At 49.3% G+C, this 21009-nt stretch overlaps 2 protein-coding genes across 7 annotated transcripts in view; both read right to left on the reverse strand.

Annotated features, from left to right (window-relative positions):
- zswim8 (zinc finger, SWIM-type containing 8) overlaps window positions 1-5772 on the reverse strand; it is a 37715-nt gene extending 31943 nt beyond the window's left edge. For all 6 annotated transcript variants that reach the window (XM_030379653.1, XM_030379651.1, XM_030379648.1 and 3 more), the window contains exon 1: window positions 4084-5772. In XM_030379653.1, coding sequence (XP_030235513.1) covers window positions 4084-4261 — 178 coding nt within the window. In that variant the 5' untranslated portion in view covers window positions 4262-5772. The remainder of the gene's footprint in view (window positions 1-4083) is intronic.
- Window positions 5773-6446: 674 nt separating this feature from the next.
- si:ch211-51a6.2 (neurotrypsin) overlaps window positions 6447-21009 on the reverse strand; it is a 25564-nt gene continuing 11001 nt past the window's right edge. Inside the window, exons 4-14 of the mRNA XM_030379680.1 lie at window positions 19496-19634; window positions 18858-19036; window positions 17487-17634; window positions 14229-14407; window positions 13571-13712; window positions 11897-12111; window positions 11061-11202; window positions 9897-10178; window positions 9294-9416; window positions 8531-8814; window positions 6447-8184 (exon numbers count right to left, since the gene is read on the reverse strand). Coding sequence (XP_030235540.1) covers window positions 7865-8184; window positions 8531-8814; window positions 9294-9416; window positions 9897-10178; window positions 11061-11202; window positions 11897-12111; window positions 13571-13712; window positions 14229-14407; window positions 17487-17634; window positions 18858-19036; window positions 19496-19634 — 2153 coding nt within the window. The 3' untranslated portion in view covers window positions 6447-7864. The remainder of the gene's footprint in view (window positions 8185-8530; window positions 8815-9293; window positions 9417-9896; window positions 10179-11060; window positions 11203-11896; window positions 12112-13570; window positions 13713-14228; window positions 14408-17486; window positions 17635-18857; window positions 19037-19495; window positions 19635-21009) is intronic.

Here is a 21009-nt window from a genome sequence, read left to right on the forward strand (position 1 = left end):
TTCATGTTGCGAGCAGCCACTGGTAGCTGCCCAGTGACTGACTACAGACGGCCAACCAATCAGAGGAGGGCAGGGGGGGGAATCTGCTCAAACAGCTGTTCCTTTGTAGCTCAGGCAGTGAAAGGTGAAGATTTGCCGTTCTCCCACTCGCTCACTCCCATTCTCTACGGTGCTCGCTCGCTCACTGCGTCTCTCCCCTCGGCACGGGCAGTTTTAAAACCACACACACACACACACACACACACACACACACACACACACACACACACACACACACACACACACACACACACACACACACACACACACACACACACACACACACACACACACACACACACACACACACACACACACGTCGATTTAGGGTTATTGAGTTACGGGTTGCCAATGCGATTCATTCTGCCACACTACACAAGGATTTCATAATGGCATTAAACGGTTTCCAGATCTACTCTCACTAAAGACTCTGGACTGGAGAGAGAGTTTAAAAGTTTGACAGCCTCGCTGTGCCACTGATGAAGATGTTAGTTGTCCATCGTTGCATTTCGTATCCTTACCACCTTTACAGCCAAGTTGTAAACGTGCTACCTCAATGTTTACAGTGCGCCATTCAGGTTCACTCAAATCCTAACAGCTGCCTTCATATACACTAACTATTCTATTAGCCATCACCATAAGCTAGATATTATTAACTTCTTATTAACTCATAGTATGTTCAGGTGGAATAAGGTTCTACAACAAAACAAACTCCACAACATCAACACAATCTTTAAAAGTTCCAACAAAGCCACTTCACTTCAGCCACTTCTGCTTAATGAGCCTCATGTTATGGTTCTCTCCCAGCAGACCCGTGGTCCTCAAGTAGCAGGGTCCGGAGAACAACATGAGCTTCTGTACAATTCACACAGCTGACTCCCCCACCCCTCCCCCTATCACCGCAACACAGGCCCCTCCCCCCACGGCGGAACACATTCTCCACCCACCCTCACTGGCACTAGCGAACCCAGCACATTCAGGGCCCTGGGTTCATGGTTTCACTGTCAATACACAGTACACTCATGGCTACCACCTACTGTTTAGGCCTAAAAAAAATAAAATTTGGTTCCTGTTGGTTGTCAGTTGAGGTCATGGGTAAGTAGGGAATTTATTTAATTTTTTTATTTAATTTTTTTATTTAATTTTTTCAAGCGACAGAGAATGCTAGGTAGGTTGTTTTCATTTAAAATGAATGTGCTCATCCTTGTACAGAATGAAGAGGTGCTGTACAAAAACGTAATTATAGTTTGCATCAAAACTTTTAATTTTCTTTTACTTTTTTTTCGCAAACTCATAAAATAATTTGGGTCACACATAAATTGACAGGGTCGGTCGGAAACCGTATCCAAACTTTTTTTTTTTTTAGGCCTTAGAACTCGTTACTCAATAAACAAGTTTATTGCGTCCGATAAACCGACTAGCCCACAAAGCAGACTACCTAATACTTTACTACTACTGACGTTATAATGCTTGTAGTTTGTTCGGTTCCATTCAGCACAGACCAGACGGTCCCTAGGAGGACGGTTCGGATTGGGTGCTGCTGGGACCACTGTACTGTGTTCCTTTGAGACAAACTAATGAAGGAATAATTGAAGGAATAAGCACAGAACACTGACCTGACTCAAAGACTAGGGTTCCAAGATAACCGACGTTGTCCTAATGTACAGACACTCCAAAACAGAGTTCGATAGGAATTAATAGTACGATGTTTACTAAACTCTGCTCTCCTAACCCTGTTCCATTTTTTACTACTACTGACTTTAAGTACCGGGTAATTACCACATTACAGAGCTGTAGAGGCTGAAATACATCAACTTAAGTACCTTAAATAAATGTTATGGAAATGCGCTTCACCCGGTCACAGCCGCATTATGAAGACTAATATCCTGTTTTGCCCTTCCACTACTTTGTACGATTGCATAAACACTGTTGCACTTGGAGGCCAGGAGTTCAAATAAATACAGAATGCTGTGATGACCAGTTCAGACCAGCCAAGACGTGCAACACTCAATTCAGGGTCCTTGGAGATTCATCAGTATGGAGGGACTCATCAATAGACCGCTGAACATCTGAAATAGGTGTCAAAGCGACATCTTTAAACTGAGAACCTCCTCATCAATTACAATTCACACACCTCAGCTGTAAAGCGGTATTCAGGAAGGGTAATTCACAGTAGAAATGAATAAAGAAACAGACGATACTTTTGGAGGAGAGACAATGCAAACTTTAGCTTTAAAAAAGAACAACGATGTCCTTTCCTCCAAGGCAATTGAGAACGTTATTCGGTACGGTTCCAACGTCGGCCCTACTGAAGAACACTCACTTCTTCATTCCACCCTAGACTAAACCCTTCCAGCCCTTTCATATGTTAAAACCAGCGTCCAGTGGGTCAGTTTCTCTCTGGAAGGCCTCAAATAAGCTTACACATCTTCCTGCATGATATACCAAACCCCCCTCTCCTCAAAGCTTAATTTCAAACTAGTCCACACAAGCCCCTCTCCTCAAGCTCTGAGATGACCTGGACATGGACCCTCTCCAACAAGACCATGATCCACCATCTCCTGGGGGGGACACACACACACACACACACACACACACACACACACACACACACACACACACACACACACACACACACACACACACACACACACACACACACACACACACACACACACACACACACACACACCTCCTATGATCTTTTTCAGCCAAACCACCAGACATAATGTCTAGGAGTAAAAACACTCTGCTGAAGGAATGAATGAGACGAGGGAGAGAAGGTCTCTAACCCCTGCTCTGCTCTCTGCTCGTTGGTGGATCATGTCTTCAGAGAATACACAACAGCAGCGGGAACACACAATAACACAAGCAGACATTCGCCCACGCCTGTACCTGATGCAGGCAGCGCGACCGTCGCCCACACACACACACCTGTCGTGGCCTTGAGACTTCAGCAGAGAAAGGGAAACCTCTCTGCCGAGAGCCTCTACCAGGTGGCACGGTGCTGGAGACACCTGCTGCTGGTCGGTCTACACCGGTACCCTGATGGTCATGATAACCCAGACCCTCCACGTTGACCTTCCCAGTAAACCACAGGACAGGCAGAACCTAACTGACGGGCAGAATACTTCTGATCAAGCTTAATGCTGTTATTTTAGCAAAGAGTAACAACATTATAGGGCTCAGAAATATTTAAATATCGCCGTTTGACATGGTCATGAAATAAAGACCAAAATCCCCCATTTTTAATTCTGATGACGAATAAAACTATCGAAGATTAGGGGGAAAGAAAATGATTTTAGCCTGATGCCATTACAACCTTGTGATGAGCTTAGACCGTGTTGTGATCATTTTGTTCCTTGCTATTGAGATGAAGCGGCTAGGTCCCTTATGTACTACCAACTTGTTAAACCGTGGGGGGGGGGGGGGACTGCATTTGGCAGGGGGGAGGATGGGTTAGGAGAAGAGAGCATGGGGGAGGGTAGGACTGTCAACAGAGGCCTTGTGGTAACTGTACTACTTAACGTAGTACGTTTCAATCTAATGTAGTCTCAGGTCTGCCTCGACAATACCTCTCAGACCAGGGTGTAAAGCAGTTCTGGTTATTAATATTAATGACCCGGAACATTCTTATTTCAAGCACAGTCAGACTGGACAGTGTTACAAATATGACAAGTCACCGACAAGTGACAACCTGTTAAGAGCATAATATTGTGGTAGAACAAAATGCTAGCGTAACATAAAATACATAAAGAAAAGATAATTCATATACTAGAAAGCACTAAGTAGATTTCAGGGTAATAATATAACTGACAAAATATACCGAATCCAATTATATACAAAATCCAAGTTATACGCAATTATTATTAAAGTTATAAAGCGACTGTTTAGTTTACCCTTTTCAAATCATATTTTACTTTGTGCGCCCCCAAAACGGTAAGGTTAGGACACAAACCTTATGTTATCATCACGACCAGGTCTCTCCTTAACAGAAGTGACCCAACCTTCTACTTAAACAAGAAAACAAAAACCAAGCGTCACCTTTGACCTTCACCGTGGGGGAATTTGGCCCGGCCGACTGCTTCCTCCAGCCCCTCCAGTTCTGACACAGGCTCTCTGCCTCCGAGATGAACGAGCACAGAGAGTCCTCCTCGAACCGGTCCGAGTCCTCGAAGGAGAACCTCTCCCCGTCCTCCCACTCGGCGAACATCAGCTCCATGACGGACGGCGGCTTGACCCACACACGGACGGCTGCAGCCTCTCTCAGCCCCTTACGCCAAGGGACCGGGGGGAAGTCCCAAGACCTCAAAAGTTGTGGGGGGACGGGGTGAATGTCCCCAGACCTTAAAAGGGACCTGTTATAACAGTTCAACAGTTGTCCCGTTGTGGTAGAAACCGAGGGAGGAACGATCGATCCCCGATCTCCAATAGTAAACACAGATATCGACAAGCAGCGGTAGTCCTTATCGGACGGAGTCTCAAGGTTCCAAGCGTCCGTGGAGTGTGTCTTACGGCCCCGCTGAGGGCGGTGAAAGCCCCGGGCCCCGTGGACCCCCGCGGAGGGTGAGCTGACAGCTCATCTACAGCGGTTTGGTGATGATGTGGTGATGATCCGACTCAAAGCGAGACTCTTTCCATTCAGTCTTCACCGACGACAACATCACGATCCCATCGGGTCGGAGGTAACGACACGGTGCCCCACGACGAGGAGTCCAAAATATCAAAATAAGAGACTTTATCACCCCCCCCCCCCCCACCCCTCACAGCACACTGGGACACTTTGTCTCCAAGCCTCGGCACTCATTCATTAAGCCTGTCAACATCTAGACTCCATCCAGACCACGTCCAGACCCCGTCCAGCCCTGTTCAGGAGCCCGAAACACCTGATATGATAACCCAGCAAAGCCAATTACTCCATGGAAGTGTGCTAACGCTGGGAGCTAACGTTAGCCTCTGGAGCTAACAAGTCTCACGGGCTGCTAACAGCAGCTGTCCCCGCCGACACGGGCGATGACAGCCGCTGACATCCGTGTGAGGGGTCCCCTCGGAGACAGACACGCGTCGGTGGGGGTACAGAACCCGGGTCGTTGAGTCCCGGTTTGAAGGGAGTTGTCGAGAAGCTAATGCTAACGCTAGCTTAGCGGCTAACTGCTAATGCTAATCTCCTGAGCTAGCCTCCGGGCTCCGTGTGTGTTGACATCGGCTCTTAAAAACACCGATCACCGTCAAACCTGGCGGCAGCGCGGCGGGTTCACACGGCCGGACTTCCTCATGGTACCGGGCTCCCGGTTCACCGACCCCCGGTTGGACGTAGTGGTGTCAGTCGGACCCCCTTGTCTTTGTATCAAGGAGCCCTTTTTCTGCCGTTTCTGAACCACCGCTACTTTCACCTTAATTATCCACGGTCGTTTTCGTTGTTATTACAGTCCGAATTAGGACGGGTCGCTGTTCTGCCGTCTCCGGGTCTGTCTTCAGAGCCTTCTCGGTTCAATCGGGGCCCCCCAGAAGTGATCAGTGAGTCCCCCCTTCTATCTCGCTCTCTCTCTCTCTCTCTCTCTCTCTCTCTCTCGCTCTCCCTCTATGTATCTCGCTCTCTCTCTCTCTCTCTCTCCCCCTCTCCCTCTATCTCTCTCTCTCCTCCGGTGTTAACCGGTGGTGAAGATGTCTCTCGCTGCTGCTCCTCTTCAGAGGTCTCCGCCACCAGCTGATTACGACTTCCGCTCCCTGGCCCAAGCAGCGATTACCACTTCCGCCCAGTGCGAGAGCAGCTGGCGTGTGTGTGTGTGTGTGTGCGTGTGTGTGTGTGCGTGTGTGCGTGTGTGCGTGTGTGTGTGTGTGTGTGTGTGTGCGTGTGTGTGTGTGTGTGCGTGCGTGTGCGCACGCACATGTGCGTGTGTGTGTGTGTGTGCGTGTGTACACAATCCTATGGTCCACACTGACATGGACCCTGAACTGGCCATTGACACTACTGTTATGTTTAATATTGTATATTAGAGATCAACCTTCTATTTAACATGGAAGAATATCAACCTATTGGAAAGTGGAAAGTGTTTCCCAACCTTTGTTGTCCTATGTATGCCGCCCCACTGCTCCACCAGTATGGCTGGAGTTGTGCTTCATTGACACAGATTCAATAAAGAAAACTATAAAACTAAAAATAGTAGCAGGCTACACCTCAACTTCATTAAGAAAATGGGTATGATCACACATGCGCTTGCGCACACACACACACACACACACACACACACACACACACACACACACACACACACACACACACACACACACACACACACACACACACACACACACACACACACACACACACACACAGAGTTCTAGCTATAACCAGTATGGATTTGTATTTTCCTATTAAAACTAATCCAAAGTCAGAGATCATAACGTGGCAGGAAGGAAGGACTTTTATTCAAGCCAAGTAAACAATACAGAGAGAGACCAGCACGTGAACAAGACAATTACTGCAGCTTCTGATGCATTGTTGGCGATGTAGGAACTTGGCCATCTCCCTCCTGTGATGGTTCATAATCACATTGTAGTTCTTTTGTCTTTTTTGGAAAATGATTTTTTTTTTCGTATGAAGGCCCCCTTAATGAAAAGCACAATGAAAAAAATAAGATTTCCTTAAGCTAACCTTAAAGGTGAAGTAGGTAAGATTTGAGAGCTGTTATTATTCGTGAGTCATTTTGGAGAAATGGTCGTCAGCAGTTTTGTTATTGTTACGGAGAATTGAGAACATTGAATACTGTTTTGAATTTTCTGCGTTGTATTTGTTAAAAAATCTTGAACTCTTCATTTACTATCTCTCTGTCTGTCTTTCTACTCTTAAATCTTACCATCAGCATCTTTAATCTCATTGAATAAAACAACAGCAGCCGGACCCGTCCTGTGAGTCCTCAGGTCGAACGGTTTGACCGGCGGTGTGAATAACCAGGAAGAGAAGGCAGTGGAAGTGTGTACAACACAACAGGAATGTTCAGGAAACACAATAACACGCACAGATCGTCAAATATGTACAAATCCAAAACACAGACAAGCCTCATCCATCGTCAGTCAGATGAGACCCTTACCCCCCTGATCCCCAGGCTAACACTATGGGGATCCATACTGGGTTATAAAGGATGCATGGAGCAGCCATAGTGCATGTACTGTCTCACTACTGGTGAGGAGGTGGTGGTGGTGGTGGTGGTGTTGGCATGTTTCCATGGCACATGCAGAGAGCCACACAGAAGCAAATACAGTAACCTGCCTCTAGCACTGACAACAACGGCGCATGCTTACCAGGACACGGTACCGGGGCCTGGAGCAACATGAGGATGGGCGACGTGAGAGGATACCCGGGCATGGATGGAGCGAGCGGGCATCGCGTAAATACTGCCAAGGCCGGGTGATACCTCAGTGTAGACGCCCACACTGTAGTGGGTACACCATGGGTCTCCACGTCACGGCTGTACGCCCCATTCCAAAAATCTGAACCCCCGTCAGGGCGACAGACATATCCATATACTCACATGTATATCTTCATACACATCTGTCCTATGACAGATCAGCCAGATGTTACGCAATTAGTGTCTTTGTTTAGCTTTGGGTGCCCTCAGAATCCCAGAGGCACCCAGACCTACGGCGTACCTGCTTCCTGGGTGTCTACAGTACATAGAACCAGTGTGATCAGCCCTAAACGCAAACATGTCCCCAGCCCCCCCCACTACGTCCCGTGAAGTCCCGTGGTAACCACGGTTACCGCCTCCGCCGCACGGCGACGCCGCCATCGCCGTGGTCATCATGGCGGCGGCGGCGGCGGCGTTCAGTGTTTGGAGGGCTTGCCGGTCACCTGGTCGATCCAGCGCAGGAAGCGGCTGACCCGGGTGTACACGCCCGGGTAAGAGGGGTGTCCGCAGCCGTGACCCCACGAGATGACCCCCGTCAGCGCCCACTGGCCCCCCTCCCCCTGGCACACCAGGGGGCCGCCACTGTCGCCCTGGCAACTGTCGACGCGGCGGTGCTCGGAGACGCTGCCGGCGCAGATCATGCGGCTGGTGAAGCGGTCGCCGTAGCGCTTCCTGCACTTCCAGGACGGCAGCAGGGGGACCCAGGCCTGTAGCAGGGTGCGGGAGTACTCCGAGTCTGGGGGGAGGAGCCGCAGGGAGCCAATCAGAGCACGGCTAGGATCTACGCCCGTAAAGGGACAGTGTGCGCGCACTGGGCCACATTGTTTAAAAAACATTTAAAACATTGTTTAAAAAATACTGTTTTAAACAATGTTTCAAACAGAAAAATAGAAAAATGAGAAAATACATAAAAATGTAAACTGGTTAACTATCAAAATCGTAAGCCAATTAAAACTCAGTGAATCACATTGTATATATCCTTATGATAAAACATAAATAAACATCAATAATCGGTGTTGATGACACAATTATGTGTCATTATTACCACCACCACCGCGTGTCTCCACCCCAGACCCCCGTACCTGTGATGCCCCAGCCAGTGATGACGCAGGCCGCGGGCCTCTTGGCGCTCAGCTTGGGCCCCGGGGCCGGCAGACACACGGGCCCCGTGTGGGGGTTGGAGGCCACGCAACCCCCCTCCTCGCCCTTCAGCCGCAGCAGAGCGATGTCGTACTCCCAGCCCTGGCTCAGGTACTTCCTGTGGATCACGATGCGCTCCGGGGTCAGGCTTCGCTCGAAGTCGTCCTGCTCCACCGTGTGGTAGTCGCCTAGTCGTAGCATGTAGCGCGCGGGGTCCCTGCCGAACCTATGGGGAGGAGGGGGAAGAGTTAGCGAGGGAGCTAACAATGCTACGATGCTAACGGGGTTCCAGTTTATTAGATGGGCTATGGGTAACTTGTTTCAGACGGACACCACAAGTCATTATCTGAGACCTAGATCTCATTATCTGAGACCTAGATCACATCATCCAAGAGAACACACTTTTTTCATCCTAGAAGAGAAAGTAATGTGTTACAGATGCAAGGTCATCAAACAAAAAACACTATAATAAAACAAAAAGAGTGAGAATATACATTTGATTAATCACAACCACACATATACACAATACTATCTAATATAATATAATAATCTAAAAATAATCCATTAAGATTGGTGACAAGTATGTGTGTTACATTGTCGTTGAGTATATGTGTATATCTTTTTAATTAAATAAAATGGAAATTGCTTTTTTTTTAAATCCAGTGTAGTGCATACAGTTGACCGCCAGAGGACGCCGCCCGCTACCTTTTGAAGCAGTGCGCCGCCGTGACGACCCAACAGGAGTTGATCAGCGTGGCTCCGCACAGGGGATGGTTTCCCTTGGACAGAGACTTCAGCCACAGAGACACCTGCCAGGGCCAGTCTCCCCTGCAGCACAAAATACAATCAGATGGAGCACGCAGTGTGTGTGTGTGTGTGTGTGTGTGTGTGTGTGTGTGTGTGTGTGTGTGTGTGTGTGTGTGTGTGTGTGTGTGTGTGTGTGTGTGTGTGTGTGTGTTTGTGTGTGTATCTGTTAGTGTGTGTGTGTGCATTTGTGTGTGTATACCTGTTTGTGTGTGTGTGTGTGTGTGTGTGTGTGTGTGTGCGTCTGTGTGTGCGCGTGTGTGTGTTCGTATGTGTATCAGTGTGTGCGTGTATCAGTGTGTGTGTGTGTGTGCGTGTGTGTACCTGTGTGTGTGTGGGTGCGTGTGTGTGTGTGTGTGTGTGTGTCAGTTTGTGCATGTATTTGTCAGTGTGTGTGTGTGTGTGTGTTTGTACCTGTGCGTGTGTGTGTCAGTGTGTGTTTGCATGTGTGTGTCAGTGTGTTTGTGTGTGTGTGTGCGTTTGTGTGTGTGTGTGTGTGTGTACCTGAGGGACTTGTCTCCTCCCACGATGCGCCTGCGCCGCCGCTGGTTGTTGAGCCGGACGCCGCAGGTGGCGTGCGTTGCCGCGGTGATCCCGGCCGGCTCCGCCTTGTAGTCGCAGATCACTCCGGCGTCCTCGCTGTGCCGGCAGTTGTGGGCGTCGCCCTGGCCCTCGGCGGGACACGCCCCCAGGTAAGACTCCGCCCCCGAGCACCTGACATTGTCCAGGTGGATCGGGCCATGCCCCTCACCAAAGTACGCCATCGAGCGGCCCTTCGCTGGGCCCCTGGAGAGCCAAGTAGAGAGAGAGACAGATAGAGAGACAGACAGAGGGACAGACAGGCAGAGAGGGGAGAGACAGATAGAGAGACAGACAGAGGGACAGACAGGCAGAGAGGGGAGAGAGACAGATAGAGAGCCAGACAGAGGGACAGACAGGCAGAGAGAGAGAGAGAGACAGATAGAGAGACAGACAGAGGGACAGACAGGCAGACAGACAGAGAGAGAGAGAAAGACAGATTGAGAGGGAGAGACAGGCAGAGACAGCGAGAGACACAGACAGACAGACAGACAGACAGACAGACAGAGTGAGAGAGAGAGACAGAGAGATGGAGAGAGAGACAGACAGAGAGAGAGACGGGCAGACAGACAGAGAGACAGACAGATGGAGAGACAGGCAAAGAGATAGAGAGACAGAAAGAGAGACAGGCACAATCAATCTTTAAGGCATTACATTTTCTTGATCTAGTTTCTTCTGATGGTTTATTGATCGAGGGACAGCAGGTAGCTGATGACCAATCACAGAGAGGGAGAGAGAGAGAGAGAGGCGGTAGAGCGAGGCAGACAGTGACAGAGAGAGAGAGAGGCGGTAGTGTGAGGCAGACAGTGACCGAGAGAGAGGCGGTAGAGTGAGGCAGTTAGTGACAGAGAGAGAGGAGGTAGAGCGAGGCAGACAGTGACAGAGAGAGAGGCGGTAGAGCGAGGCAGATAGTGACAGAGAGAGAGCCGGTAGAGTGAGGCAGTTAGTGACAGAGAGAGAGGAGGTAGAGCGAGGCAGACAGTGACAGAGAGAGAGGAGGTAGAGCGAGGCAGACAGTGACAGAGAGAGCGGCGGTAGAGCGAGGCAGACAGTGACAGAGAGAGCGGCGGTAGAGCGAGGCAGGCTCACATGTATCCCAGCTGTCTGCAGACCACTGCAGCGTTGAGGTCGTTCCAGCCGTCATCACAGACACTCCCCCACTGACCCCCCAGGAAGACCTCCACCCGGCCCTCCCTCCGGCTCTCCCCCGCCACCAGACGAACCAGCGGGCCTAGGGGGGGGTCATCATACCGGTATTAATACTGTAGTGGTTCATATCATGTTGCATCAACATCATACTGTCATTAATACTGTAGTGATTCATATCATGTTGCATCAACATCATACTGTTATAACTGTAGTGATCCATATTTATGTTAGTATCAACATTATACTGTTATTAATGCTGTAGTGATCCATATTTATGTTAGTATCAACATTATTGTTATTAATGCTGTAGTGGTTCACATTCATGTTATTATCAACATCATACTACTATTAATACTGTAGTGGTTCATATTCATGTTAATATCAACATGATGCTGTTTTAATACATTAATACAGTAGAGATTCATCATCATATTAGTATCAACACCAGGGGGTCTGCAGAGGATATCATATACTGTTAATAATACTGTAGTGGTTCATCTACACTATCAACACCAGGGACCTAGCAATATCATGTGACCTACCAGTGTCATGTGACCCACCAGCGTCATGTGACCTGCCCGTGTCATGCGACCTACCAGTGTCATGCGACCTACCAATTTTCATGTGACCTTCCCATGTCATGTTACCTACTAGTGTCATGTGACCTAGCAGTGTCATGTGACCTGCCCGTGTCATGTTACCTACTAGTGTCATGTGACCTACTACAGCATGTCACCTACCATTGTCATGTGACCCACACATGTCATGTGACCTACCGGTGGGGGTGGGGGGGGCGGGCATGTCGTTGTTCTCGGGGGCGGGCTGGCAGGTCACTCCCACGTCCTCGCTGTGGGAGCAGTCGTGGCGCCCCCAGGGGGCGTGGCCACAGGCCAGCAGGGAGCTCTCCTTCCCCCCGCACTGCACCTCGTCCAGCAGGATCAGACCCGCCCCCTCGCCATACTGCCGGTCCCGCGCCACCGCCGCCCGCCCACTGGGGAGCGGCAGAGAGAGAGAGAGAGAGAGAGAGAGAGAGAGAGAGAGAGAGAGAGAGAGAGAGAGAGAGTGAGAGAGAGAGAGAGAGAGAGAGAGAGAGAGAGAGGAAAGAGAGAGTGAAGGGAGTGAGAGAGAGAGGGGAGAGAGAGAGAGAGGGGAGAGAGAGAGAGAGGGGGTAGGAGAAAGGGAGAGATAGAGAGAGAGAGAGAGAGAGAGAGAGAGAGGGAATTAAAAACAACAAACAAAACATAAGCTAGACAAATAGAGGAATTGAAATTGCATTTGTCTCTTACCCACCCTTTCTAGAGATATAAAAATACTTGAGAGAGCGACCAGACACTTAGAGAGTTTTGTGCGAGGTGATAAAAAATAGCTGAACTTTATTAATTCCAGACGGGAGTTCAGGAAATTACTACTGCTGTCTTTTATTAAAGAGAGGGCAACATGTTCCTCAGTAACAAGGCCGCGTTGCAGAGTTCACATAATGAACTTTAAAACCAACCCACGGTCTCGGGCTCAGATCATGATGAAAAACAGACAAGATTTAAATGGTCTTTATCCACCAAAACAGGATTAGTTAAATGATGTTTGACCCTGGAGAGGAGGGGGGCATTCTAAGCACCTACATTGGGTTGGATTGAAAAGGTTATCATATACATTCACAGCAGCAGATTCTCTGCAAAAGGTACTTCATCGCTGCCTGCGTCATTCTATTCTGTTTGAATGCTTCCTAAGTGGTTAGTTTCCATGGCAGCATCAGTGAAAAGAACAAATAAGTGCTGTGATCTATCGGTTTGTGATTCATGTTGATTGTCACCGGAGAATAGCACGTAAAAGTGGTTCTCCACAGCTCTGTGGTCGGCAGCTATAAACCGCTCCCTCTGGCCAATAAATACTAGTGAAGCGATGCCCGATGTGGTAGGCAACAGAGGTGATCCAAACACTGCCCTAAATAAGTATTGCATTACTTATTAAGAGAGAGAAGAAAAATAACTGCCGGCCTCCACTGAGCCTACTGAGAGGTCTGAGCTGACCTCCTCTGAGCCTACTGAGAGGTCTGAGCTGACCTCCACTGAGCCTACTGAGAGGTCTGAGCTGACCTCCACTGAGCCTACTGAGAGGTCTGAGCTGACCTCCACTGAGCCTACTGAGGTCTGAGCTGACCTCCTCTGAGCCTACTGAGAGGTCTGAGCTGACCTCCTCTGAGCCTGCTGAGGTCTGAGCTGACCTCCTCTGAGCCTACTGAGGTCTGAGCTGACCTCCTCTGAGCCTGCTGAGGTCTGAGCTGACCTCCTCTGAGCCTACTGAGGTCTGAGCTGACCTCCTCTCAGCCTACTGCAGGAGAGCTGACCTCCTCTGAGCCTACTCAGGTCTGAGCTGACCTCCTCTCAGCCTACTGTAGAAGAGTCTGAGCTGACCTCAGTTCTGAGGAACCGGTCCTGCGTCGGTGGACCCACCTGAAGCCCAGCTGTCTGCAGACCACCTGGGCGTTGGTCTCGGTCCAGTTGTCGTCGCACACGGTGCCCCAGTCCCCCTGGTGGTAGACCTCCAGCCGGCCCTGCCAGGGGCTTTCTCCTGCCACAAGGCGCACCACTCCGTCTGGAAGCATCAAATTGGGCCGATCACAGCCAGTGTACACATAAAGCTGTGGCCATCACGCCAAGTAGAGACGATCCGGCCATAGCTATCTCCAAAGATATAATGTTCAGTATGTATTTTCAAGGTCTGCAAGATCATTTCTATATTTTGTTCAAATCGAATGGAGAATGTGTTTTTATTCTAGAATTGTGTCGTTCTTGTTCCTAACCCATCCTTTAGACGTCTTCCTATCAGGCTGCCTTCCTGTTTTGCAAACTTTTCATTAAGAAACCTTTCTTTTTGGTCAACTTATCATTAAGATATGTTCTCATCCTCTATTGGGTTTCCCTTTTAGCTAAAATCAATCTATTTTTGTTTTAAACACATTTTGCAGATAAATAAGATGGGTAAAAGTAAGACCAGGACAGTTAGTAGGCTTGTTCTCGGCATGTTCTCAGCAAGTTCCTGAGGTGTTCTAGGACACCCCTAGCACATGAGCTAGCACATGTCCTAGGCGTGTCAGAGGCGTGTTCTGACCGGTGTAGGGGTTGCAGGACACGCCCGCGTCCTCCATGTGGTCACAGTTGTGCTGGCTCCATCCGTTGTGGGGGCAGTCCTCCAGGGACAGCTCGTTACCCGTGCAGTGGACCCCGTCCAGGAACACCGGCCCGCTGCCCTGCCCGAAGTGGGCCCAGCTCCACGACTTGGGCACCCCCCTGGGGGAGGAGGAGTCACATGGTTAAATGCAGGGGGAGGGGCTGCAGACGAGTTACGGAGAACACACAACCCACACTTTTATTGACGGCAATCATTATTTACTTAATTTATCATCTAGGATTGATTAAGAGCTGTTATCTTAAAAAATATTGTAGGAATGAGTTGAGAGAGAGAACGAAAGAGAGAGAGAGAGAGAGAGAGAGAGAGAGAGAGAGAGAGAGAGAGAGAGAGAGAGAGAGAGAGAGAAAGAAAGAGAGAGAGAGAGAGAGAGAGAGAGAGAGAGAGAGAGAGAGAGAGAGAGAGAGAGAGAAAGAAAGAGAGAGGGAGATTGAACGAGAGACAAAAAGAGATGAGAGAGAGCTCTCTCGCTACGTTTCTCCACCCTTGAGAAGTGTTACATTTTCTGCACATTTGATTGATAGGCGACGGATTCCCCGAACCAATCAGAGAAGAGATGCCGTGAATGGTCGAAAAAGAGCCGCAGTAAACCAGAACAGATATTCTCAGAGAGCATGTCACTCACTCATAGCCGACGGATGGCCACGGAATTTCTAATGTAATTATATACACTGAAGTTAAAGCTCTCTTACCTACTGCCCCTTTAAGAGTGGGAACTGTGTTGGGAACCGGCCCAGACCTGATCTCATGGGATAGACCCTGAGACTGTATGGGTTTCTGGGAACCGGGTCTTTACGTTTGGACGGGAATGTGATCTCAGCTCTGAATATGCAGAAGAACCGACAGACACAAGCACTAGGCCTGTCAGAGCCAGATGTTAATCAATGATGTATAGTCCCACAGAAGACCACCGAAAGTTTGCATGGATTAATTTTCCTTCTTTTTTCCATCTCCCCGTGTCCCACTTCAACATCGATGACATCAGAACGTCATCCACTATCAGCTTACCTCCATCTCATCACCATCCTCTCTCCTCTACATCCATCTCTCCGCCATCCCTTCCTCTCTCATTCTTTCTTCATTTTGATCCCTTCCCCTCTATCTCTCCTCCTCCTCCACCTCCTCCTCAAACTCTCCATCCTCCTCCAATCTCTCCTGCTCTCCAACTTTCTTCCTCTCCTTCTTCCTCGCCCTTCCCCTGTCCTCCTCTTCTTCCTCCTCCCACTCTCCCTCCGTTTCTTGACATCCTTCTCCCCCTCTTCCGCCCTTCCTCTATCTCTCCTTCTCCTTCCCCTCTTTCTCCATCCCTGATCGAACTATGGTCCAAAACCCGAAGCTCTAAAATATTCAACATCTCCTCTGCTATTCTTGTGTGGGTGCATTACCCCAGCAAAACACTCTCTACCTCTAAATATAGCGGGAACATAGAAGGTTAGTGGACAGGGGTTCATCCTCGGGAGGGAGACGGGAGGAGTGGTAGAGGGGTGTTTATGTGCATGATTCATCTGGAGAGAACTGGAGAGCTACTGCAGACACTCACAACAGGTGACAAGCGAAGGGCACACCCTCTTGGAGCTGGAGATGTGGTACCAGAATTCCGCTATTGCACTACAAGACTTAGAATATACATAATACATACGGTCTGCTGTATGACTGAACGTGGCTGGTGTGTTTTGGAAAACTGCATCACCCTGGTGCAGAGCTAGCCTGGCTCCGCCCGCCTAAGTACTTCCGCTTAATATTAATTTCCCTTCAGTACTACGTCTGGCCCAGACGTAGTACTGAAGGGATATGAAAATATACCGCAAACCCAGGCGGTCTGGGTTTGCGGTATATTCCTGGGTTTTCTCTGTCCAAATTTTGTGCGTCCAATCAGCGAACAGAGGGAGAGGCTGAGAACAATGACGTTAAAGTCATCTCTCGTTGATGGACATCTTCACGCACGGTGGAGGTGTCTGGTTATGACATATCCAGAGTGGCACCGGGCAGATCCAATAGTTTTAAACTTCAACAGACACCCGCCTTCAAGTGAGTTAACGTTAGTCAATTGAGTGGGTCCAGACTCTGTGCAAATAAAATGAGTGTACGAGAGTCTGGTAGGACCAGGCTAGTGCAGAGCTGTCATCCAACAACTATATCTATTGTTTGATGGGTTCAGGCGGGTTAGAGTCAGGGTTAGAGACGATTAGTAGAACTTCTCTCTGAAGCTATCATTCTTTTAAGCAACCTTCTCGTTTAGCTCCCTACTTAGGGGGATTCCTCCCTCAAAACAGAAAGCAGGTATGATGTCATCACTGCAAATCTTGAAAGTTACCAACACGGCTATCTTCTATTCAACAATTAATAATTTAGGAGAAGTGTTCGTCCGAACTGGCTCCATTCAGGTATGGGTCATAAAGGAGCATGTAGGGGTTAGGAGGCATCTTGCTTGAGGAAGAATTGGAACACTGGGAATCGAACCCAGGACCTTTTCGGGCCGGGAGTTGAACACAATAACAACAATACTATTCTGCCTACATCATATATATGAATTTTGGACCCAACATTTACATTTAGGGTATTTAGCAGACGCTTTTATCCAAAGCGACTTACAATAAGTACATTTGTCAGAACATAAATAATATATGGCCGTCGGTACAGCAAGGATGTTCATAGAACCAAGTGCCAAGCACTAACAATCGCTTGGTTAACCCATTACAACAAAGATAGCTAGGATAAGATGCTACACAATGCTAAGTACTATTTTTTAGTGCCAGGACGTACAACATACAATAACTGCGTAAGAGGGGTTAAGGGGGGAGGCTATACAGAGTCTAGATGAACCAACATATCTGCATTAGGCCTCCCTGATCCCTAAGAGTCCTTTACTCATCTGTTACTCATCATTTAAGGCTCAGTTATGGTTCCACGTCGACGCATCGCAAGGGGGTTTACAGACCCATTACGTTCTTGCGGTCCCTTGCGAGCCTGACTTGCGCCTCTCAAATATTTTAACCTTGCGTAGAGACGACGCAGCAGCAAGGGCTGTGATTGGTCCGCTCACTAAAACCCGACGCAGAACCAAAACAGGTTCCCGACTGCGTCAAAGCGTGGCCCTTGCGTTGAGCTGACGTGGAACCATAACTCAGCCTTTACTCGGATTACTGCAGGGTGTCCTGCTGTCCCAGCAGGGGGGCTCACCCCAGGCCCAGCTGTCGACAGACCACCTCAGCATCGATGTCGTCCCACTGGTCGTCACACACGCTGCCCCAGCGGCCCTCGTGGAACACCTCCACCCGGCCCTCGAACTCCTCCAGACCCCCCACCAGCCGCAGGGGGGCCCCGTTGCCTGGGAAACAACGCAAACAGGCCAACACGCAACCAGTCAGCCTTTGTTAGCACGGATAGCTTACTATTTAGCTTTAAGCTACCATCCCTTTAACTACCTTATATTTTCGATACCTTGCTGTCTACCTAACTTATTATTCAATTACCTTCCCATATATTGAATTTATCGTTAAGATATCTTCCTTTTGAGATAACTTATCTTTTAGATAACTTCCTATATAGTTAACTTATCATTTAGATATGTCCTCATTCAGCAAACTTCTCTTTTAGATTTCTCCTTCAGCTAAAATCGATCTAGTTTCGTTTCGCCCTGGGAGCTATTCTGCACTCAGTCCTGTTATTTAACGAGGTCAGCACTTAAAGGACAACGCTGGCCTGTGATCAAACCTTTATGGTGTCTCCCCGGGCTACACTAGAACATCAGCTACCAGAATTTGTCATAATAACGTCCTTGTATCGATTCAGCCAAAGAGGGTTTAGCGTCAAATGTAAACAATCTAGCATTTTACGCCCTTTGAATCCACGTAGACCAGTGAATATCATCACAAAAGTACTTTGTGTGTGAAAGGTCTCATCAGGAACACACAGGCAGCAGATCAAACTGGTACCTGATGTCTAAGTCAGGAGGGACGCTGACGGGGGGAATGTTTTGATCACAGGCCGGTTGTGTACTAAACCTCTTGTACCTCTTGTAGCTTCTCCAATACTGATACTATGTTGGATCTCATCAGACTCTGTCTGTAAACAACTATACGTACACAACTATATATACACAACTATATGTACACAACTAGCAGTACGGGACACTTCTACTTTAACGGACCAGAATCAGAATGTGTTTTATTAGCGGGTGAGTTTGCACACACTAGGAATATCTCTCTGACATGTGTGTATAGTAACTTATCCTGTCAGCGTTGTTGTGTCATTGTCATGGTGTTTACACAGGTGTGGGCGTACGTGTCCCTGACTGAAACACACCCTGTGCATTGACCTCGATTAATTCAGCCTAAAGTCCTCTTTATCTTGATCCATTATGGGATGTTTTACCACCCAATAGCGTGCTCGCTCTCTCTCTGCCCATCCCTCTCTCTCTCTCTCTCTCTCTCCCTCTCTCCCCCCCCCTCTCTCTCCCCCGCTCTCTATCTCTCCCTCTCCCCCTCTCTCTCTCTCTCTCTCTCTCTCTCTCTCTCTCTCTCTCTCTCTCTCTCTCTCTCTCTCTCTCACCCTCAGGTGCAGCGCAGACCACGCCCGCCTCGTTGCCATGGTTGCAGTCGCCGCTCTGGAACTTCCGCGTGTGACATGCCAGCAGGGTGTTCTCGTCGCCGCGGCAACCGAGACTCTCGTAGTGGTAGAGGCCGACGCCCGGTCCAAAGTAGGAGTGCTGGAGCGCCGTCCCGATCTCCCTGGGAGAGAGAGAGAGAGAGAGAGAGAGAGAGAGAGAGAGAGAGAGAGAGAGAGAGAGAGAGAGAGAGAGAGAGAGAGAGAGAGAGAGAGAGAGAGAGAGAGAGAGAGAGACGGAGGGAGAGAGAGAGAGAGAGAGAGAGAGAGAGAGAGAGAGAGAGAGAGAGAGAGAGACAGAGAGAGAGAGAGAGGGAGAGGGAGAGGGAGAGAGAGAGAGAGAGAGAGAGAGAGAGGGGGAGTGGGGGAGAGGGAGAGAGAGAGGGAGAGAGAAGGATGAACGACTAAATGTTAAAAGGCAGGTTGGTACAGTTTCTGATGGGTGCAAACATTCTCCATTAACTTAATTTCGCCCTCCTCACCCTCTAACAAACTTGTCCCTCACCCTCTTACCCCCCCCCCCCTCCCCCCTTCCCACCCTCCCCCAGCGCTCCACTCCCTCCCACCCTCCCCCTGCTCCTCACCCGAGCCCCAGCTGTCTGCAGATGACGCTGGCGTCGCGGTCCGTCCAGTGCGTGTCACACACAGACCCCCACTGGCCGCTCAGGTACACCTCCACACGGCCCCCGCTGGGCGACGCCCCGCCCACCAGCCGGGCCGCACCTGCACATCATAGTAACCATGACAACATATTCATTAGAGAGAACAGACCATAATAACCACAACATCATCTTCATCAGAGAAAACAAACCATAATAATCACAACATCTTCATTAGAGAGAACAGACCATAATAACCACTGCATCTTCTTCAATAGAGAGGAGCAATGGTTAAAGTTTGACACCTGCAGACCATAATAACCACAACAACTTCTTCAATAGAGAGGAACAATATTGACACGTACAGCCCAGCCGGAAGGGAAGTCCCTCCATGTTTCCCACATTCTTCCCTCCACCTGCTGAGGTTTCTGGGAGTTTTCCCAGGGGGCTAGGCGGTGCTGTCAATTCTTGTAAGAATAGATTGAACCCTTTCGGAGACTACATTAGAGTTATGCAGACAGGAATCCTGCTTCCCCTGGCCTTTACACGCTGAGGATCCCACTGAGATAAAGGTCATATCCCGGAGCGTGCTGAAGAGACCTCAGGGCCAGACGACTAGAACACAAGCAGCTCTATTACCCTAACGAGAGGAATGCCCCCTCCTCCTCTGACAGAGCTCTATTACCCTAACGAGAGGAATACCTCCACCTCCTCTGACAGAGCTCTATTACCCTAACGAGAGGACCGCCCCCACCTCCTCTGACAGAGCTCTATTACCCTAACGAGAGGAATACCTCCACCTCCTCCAACAGAGCTCTATTACCCTAACGAGAGGAATGCCCCCTCCTCCAACAGAGCTCTATTACCCTAACGAGAGGAACGCCCCCACCTCCTCTAACAGAGCTCTATTACCCTAACGAGAGGAATGCCCCCTCCTCCTCTGACAGAGCTCTATTACCCTAACGAGAGGAATGCCCCCTCCTCCTCCAACAGAGCTCTATTACCCTAACGAGAGGAACGCCCCCACCTCCTCTAACAGAGCTCTATTACCCTAACGAGAGGAATGCCCCCTCCTCCTCCAACAGAGCTCTATTACCCTAACGAGAGGAACGCCTCTACCTCCTCTAACAGAGCTCTATTACCCTAACGAGAGGAACGCCTCTACCTCCTCCAACAGAGCTCTATTACCCTAACGAGAGGAACGCCCCCACCTCCACCACACTGGGCTCGCCCCGCTGGGGGTTATGCCTCCTCCTCCTCCTCCTAAAGGGGGAAGGTCAGGGTTAAGGTTAGGGTTAAGGTTAAGGTTAGCGTTAGGGGTAAGTATACTCTGCTCAGGTTGAGCTGACAGTGAGACTTTAATAGGTCTGACCACACAGAACGAGACGATGGAGAATGTTGCTCTGGGGCTCATGGTGGTGGTGGTGGGGGTGGAGGAGGATGGGTAGAGGGGGGTGGAGGTGGTGCTACTGGTGGTGGAGGCGGTGGTACTGGAGGCG

The sequence above is a fragment of the Gadus morhua genome, chromosome 15, assembly GCF_902167405.1.
Source record: "Gadus morhua chromosome 15, gadMor3.0, whole genome shotgun sequence".
Classification (NCBI taxonomy): Eukaryota; Metazoa; Chordata; class Actinopteri; order Gadiformes; family Gadidae; genus Gadus; species Gadus morhua.